A 5,058-nucleotide genomic window follows, 5' to 3' on the forward strand; every position below is an offset into this window, starting at 1 on the left:
CGTACTGATAACTCCTCTGTACTTGAATGTATTGATAACTCCTCTGTACTTGAATGTATTGATAACTCCTCTGTACTTATTTTCCCAATTTTAAATAAACTTGCCTGCTCCCTGATATTCACTGGAAACTTTGTTGTAAATGTTGACAGGCAATGCATTCTTCTAGCTGTTCTAAATTTTATCTTTGGATCGAGCTCGGTCAGCAGTATTTGCACAGCCGTGTGATGTTCTGTCAGCCCTGGGCTTAGCCCGAGGAAACTGCTGTGGAATTGTTGAGGATATTGCTTAACTTGTCACACAGAATCCCCTGCATGTCATCACACAGGAGACACTTCTCAGGGTCTCATGGCCAGAAATCACAGTCGTTTGGGGCAAATGGTTTGACTTTTGTCCTACAGGCAGTGTAACCCCTCCTGTGTCCCCGCTGTGGGAGGGGGCTCTGCGCCTCATGGTTTGTCTGTTGTCTGCTCACCTCATCCTTGGCTACAACATCCTTTCCCTACCCTGCGTTCCTCTGTCCTGATTTCCTCAATATGTGTGTCTTTGCAAACTACCTCAAGCTCTTTTGGAATGAGGCGAGTACATCTTCCTGCATCTTTTCTCCCCCGCCCCCCTCACAGCATACTGTTCCTCACTCAAGCCCCAGAATGTTCTTCAGTCTGGAAAGAAGGTTGACATGGGAGATGATCCAAGTTTGTAAATTCCAGTAAAGGCAGAGTGGCCACATGCTCATGAAACAGTTTCTCAAATTTCCTGGAAGTGAGTTTGGGGCACAGAGAAATGGGTTTCACAGCCTAGGAAGCAGATCAAGAGGTGGGCCAGGCTGAGGTGTGCGACGGGGGCCCAAATACGGCCCCGTAGGGTCCCTAGGAGTTACCGAGGGTCTGCATATCCCAAAGAGCCACAGCCCCGCCCCCAAAGTCTCCCTCAGCTGAATGCCCCCCATGGACTCTCAAGAGGGCTCAGAATGCAGCCAAAGAGGAGAGCCATTTGCTCATCCTGCATGTCTGCGGCTCCGCGTCCTCCGGTGACACCTCCCCCTGGTGCCACCTCAGCTCATTACCTCTGCCACTTAACGCTCACTAACAGCGAGCTCTCGCTCGCAATCACGCCACAGGCACTTGGGGGCGAAGACAGCCTCCAGCTGCTGCACGCCTGGCCCGTGCCGCCCGCCCGTGCTGTCTAGACGCTAGCACGGGGCCTGTCAGCTTCCAAATGACAGCACGTGCCCAAGCCACCGGGCGTCAAAGTCGGCTCCCCGCCTGCGACTGCATGCGCAGAATGAGGGCCAATCTTATGTCAACGTGACCCCAAAATAAAACGCCAGAAGCTTCCCCCAGCCCCTCGCCCCTCACCACCTTCATCACACGGGGAGGTCGGGGCTCCCGACTTCCCAGGAACCCTAGACTGAACCTCGTGGTTGGGGCCACTCGGGGACCAGGTGTCACTACGACGTACTCACTGCTCCCAGAGCCTGCCAAGCACCCCACTCTTCTCAAGTCTCCCCTCCCCCACCGCCCATCCCTTCGGGTAGATCATCCCCCTTGGGCGAGGACGAAACAGCCCAGGGCACCCACCTACTGCTGCTGGGGAGCCCCGAGGGCTTATCTCAGTGCACCCCAAATCAGCTGCAATTTACAAGGATTCGCTACATAAGGGCCTGGCTCTGCTGTACCTCCCAGGGACCTGAGCTGCCTCCCCAGCAGCCAGCGCCCCCGTTCGACCTGGCCTCCACCTTCAGACACCCCAGAACTTTAGAGCTGCCCGGGAACAATGTATTTAGTATACGAGCTCACATCTTTTCTCTAGGAGTCTGCATTCAAAAACCAACCCCACGAGCTAAGGAACACTTTTGCACTTAACCCAGGGCAGTGGTTAGGTTGTGGGCCAGTGGGTCGGACCTTTGTCTGGGGGCCTTGATGAACTGCACGTGTTTCCGTGGTGACCAGCACCCGGTGACGGTCTCTCTGCCATCCAGTGCTGCTCCAGCTCTGGGCCAGCCAGGCTCCCCCTGCAGCCAGTGCCCTGCACCATTCCGCCCTGGGCCAACCGACCAGAGGGGTGCGGGGTAGAGAGCGGGCAGGGCTGCCCTGGCCTTCAGAGCGGCCCAGGCAGGAAAGCAAGTTCCTCTGCCCCTTCCCAGGGAGGAGAAGCTGAGAAAAGCACTCTCGTTCGGCCCACCCCCTGCCCCCGAGTCACCAGCCTACCCCACCTTCCTGTTCTCTGAAAGCCAACTTCAAATTGCCCCATAGGAAGGGCCTTCCTGACGTCTCCCTTGTCAGAGCCCGGAGGCCTGAGTCATCCACTCTGGCACTTCCTGTGGGATGGCCAAGTCTGCTCCCTGTCCGGGACTGCCGGCCTGAGGGCGGGGACTGGGTCCCTCACACCTCCAGGGCCCTGAGAGCATCCCATCTGTTGCCAGGTGACTCCCACCGGTGAGGTGGCCAAAGTGACGGGTGGGGCTGGACAGGCAGAGCTCAGACCAGGCTGCAGGCTTCAGACCCAGCTCCAACCCCTCCTTCCCCACCCACAGATGGATGGGGCTCTGGGGCAGGTGGCCTTTCACGTGGGGCCTTAGCACTTCCTTCTGGACCAGGGGCACCCAACGTGAGACTAGCTAGGCTGTCCTCCTCTCACACTGCTGGGAGGAGGCTCAGGAGGGTCCAACTGACGTACAATGGGCCTGAGCGTGCCTTTGAGCCAGTGCAGGGCTGGCTGCCCCAGAGGCCCTGAAATAGGATGCCACCACCACCCCTCCTGACCCAAACAAAGCCCTGCCTGCAGCCTGGAAGGCTTTCAGGTGTTCGCCATACATGTTTGGGGGTAGGTTTCTCGAGCCCAAGTTGTGCCAGGGCTCAGCAGGCTCCTGTTCCTCCCGACTGGCAGAAGGCATGTGTGCCCACGTGTGTGGGGGTGTTGGGCACATGGGTGCACTCACAGACGAGGGCACGGAGGTGTGTCTGGGGGTCTGGGGGTGGGGAGGAAGTGGAACAAGCCAGAGCACTAGACCATTTTCACATGAACCAACACCTTGGCTTCAGGCTCACTCGTCCCTGTCTGCAATGGCTTTGAGAGGCAGGGCCCAGGGACGGCGGGAGGTAAGGGGGCACTGAGCAAGAGGGAGGGCAACGCTGGCGGTAGCGGGCAGCAGGGTCTGGGCAGAGGCTCCAGCTGCCACAGGGGATGAGAAGAGGCACCGCCACGGGTCCAGATGGGGGCAGAAGTGCCAAGAGGGGGCCACGGAGTGTGACCAGAGGCTGAGAGCCAGCAGCTCTCAGTGGAGCCCCAGGGCTCCTGCTACTGGGCTGGTGGGGGAAACAGCGCCTACCTGTACCACGGTGGGTGGGTGCTGAAGGCCTGGAGTCATAGGTGGCTGGGTCCTGCAGTGGGGGAGTCATCCAGTGCCCCCTCGGTGCCCGGGCCCAGAGCCTACCGTGCCTGCAGCGCCAAGGGCCATTCTGAGGAGGATCTGAAAGGAGAGGGCAGTGGGAGGGGCGGGCCAGACCCCAAGCCCCAGAGGCAGACTCCCGACGGGCCTGGGGATGCTGAGGGGCCTGCCGCGTGGACCCGCTCCCTGGCGCGGTCTGAGGGAGGCAGGAGGTGTGCGGGAAGGGACGAGGGGGCAGGCGAGGGCCAGCCCGGCTGGGCGGCACGAGGGGGAGTGTGGGGCGGGAGGAGTGTGAGTGCAGGAAGCCGTGAGGGGCGGGTCCTGCAGGACAGGGTCCGATGGACGGAGCAGAGGATCCAGGCAGAGCCCAGGCCCTGGCAGGGCAGGCAGGTGTGAGGGACTTGGCGGTAGGTGGGGGAGGGCCACCAGCCAGGTGGGGACCTGGACGACTTCCGGAGCCCAGGGGCGTCCCAGGGCGATCTAGGGGTGGCCGGCAGCTAGAGCTGACCTGCTCTGTACTCTGCTCAACTCACATGGAGCCCTCCCTGCGTGCACAGCCTGGTTTCACCCCCATGCAAGAGCAGGACGACTACGGGCTGGGGTCAGAGCCCAACCTGTGAGCTGGAGCCCCTGGGCAGGTGGTGGGGAGTGGGGGCTGGGGGGGCAGCGCAGTACCTACGGGGGGCGGGGCTTGAGGGCAGTTCAGGGTCACGTGTAGGTGCTGTTGGCCAGAGGGCCACTCTGAGAAGGTGAGGAGGAAGGGGAGGCAAGGAGAGGAGGAAGATGCCAGCAGGGGAGATGTTACCAGCCCTGGGCTGGGAGGAGGTGCCCTGCAGGAAGGTGGGAGACAGAGGGACAACCTGAAGGGAGCGAGGTGTCCAGGCAAGAGGATGCCAAGTGGAGACAGGGCAGGTGCCAGGCGGTGAGGAGGAGGGGAGGGGAAGGAGGGGAGGTGATGGGAAAGTGCTAGGCAGGGAGGAGGTGACAGGCAGTTGGGGAGGAGGGAAGGTACCAGGCAGGGGGGTGCCAGGCAAAGGGAAAGAGGGGAAATGCAGGGGAGGGAGAAGGGGAAGGTACCAGGTAGGGGAAGGAGGGAAAGATGCCAGGCAGGGGTGAGGAAGGGGGAGAATCAGAGAGGAGGCGGGATGGGAGTTTGCCAGTCATGGAAGAGGTGCAAGAAAGGGAGTGGGGGTGGGTACCAGGCAGGGGGAGGGAGAGAGTCAGTAGTGGCGGGGGGAGAGATCAGGAAAGGAGAACGGGAGGAAGAAGCCAGGCAGGGAGAAGGGGGTGCCAGGTAAGGGGAAGGTGCCAGGTAAGAGGAAGGTGCCAGGAAGGGAAAAGAAGGGAGGTGCCAGGCAAGGGGAGGAGGGGGTAGATGCCAGACGGGGTGGGGGGAGGGATGCCAGGCAGACGGGAGGAGAGGAGATACCAGGCAGGGGGGAGGAGGGATGCCAGGCAAGGGAAGGAGGGGTGATGCCAACAGAAGCAAGACGGGTACTGCCAAGCAGGGAAGGCCGGGGTGCCGGCGCGGCGCGGCGGCGCGGCGCCTCCTCCAAGGGCCTGGGGACCGCGCGGCGCGGGTCGCTCACCTGCTCCCCCGGGACCCCGGCCCGGAGCGCGGCTGCTCGCTCCCAGCTCGGCGCTCGGCTCGGCCCCGGCGCCTGCGCCGC

General features: G+C 61.7%; 1 protein-coding gene across 1 annotated transcript in view; it reads right to left on the minus strand.

Moving 5' to 3' along the window:
• Nucleotides 1-5,058, minus strand: part of SMARCD3 (SWI/SNF related BAF chromatin remodeling complex subunit D3) — a 35,343-nt gene extending 30,285 nt beyond the window's left edge. The window contains exons 1-2 of the mRNA XM_028485132.2: nt 4,978-5,058; nt 3,329-3,469 (exon numbers count right to left, since the gene is read on the minus strand). Coding sequence (XP_028340933.1) covers nt 3,329-3,367 — 39 coding nt within the window. The 5' untranslated portion in view covers nt 3,368-3,469; nt 4,978-5,058. The remainder of the gene's footprint in view (nt 1-3,328; nt 3,470-4,977) is intronic.

This window comes from Physeter macrocephalus, unplaced genomic scaffold (genome assembly GCF_002837175.3).
Source record: "Physeter macrocephalus isolate SW-GA unplaced genomic scaffold, ASM283717v5 random_305, whole genome shotgun sequence".
NCBI classification, from domain to species: Eukaryota; Metazoa; Chordata; class Mammalia; order Artiodactyla; family Physeteridae; genus Physeter; species Physeter macrocephalus.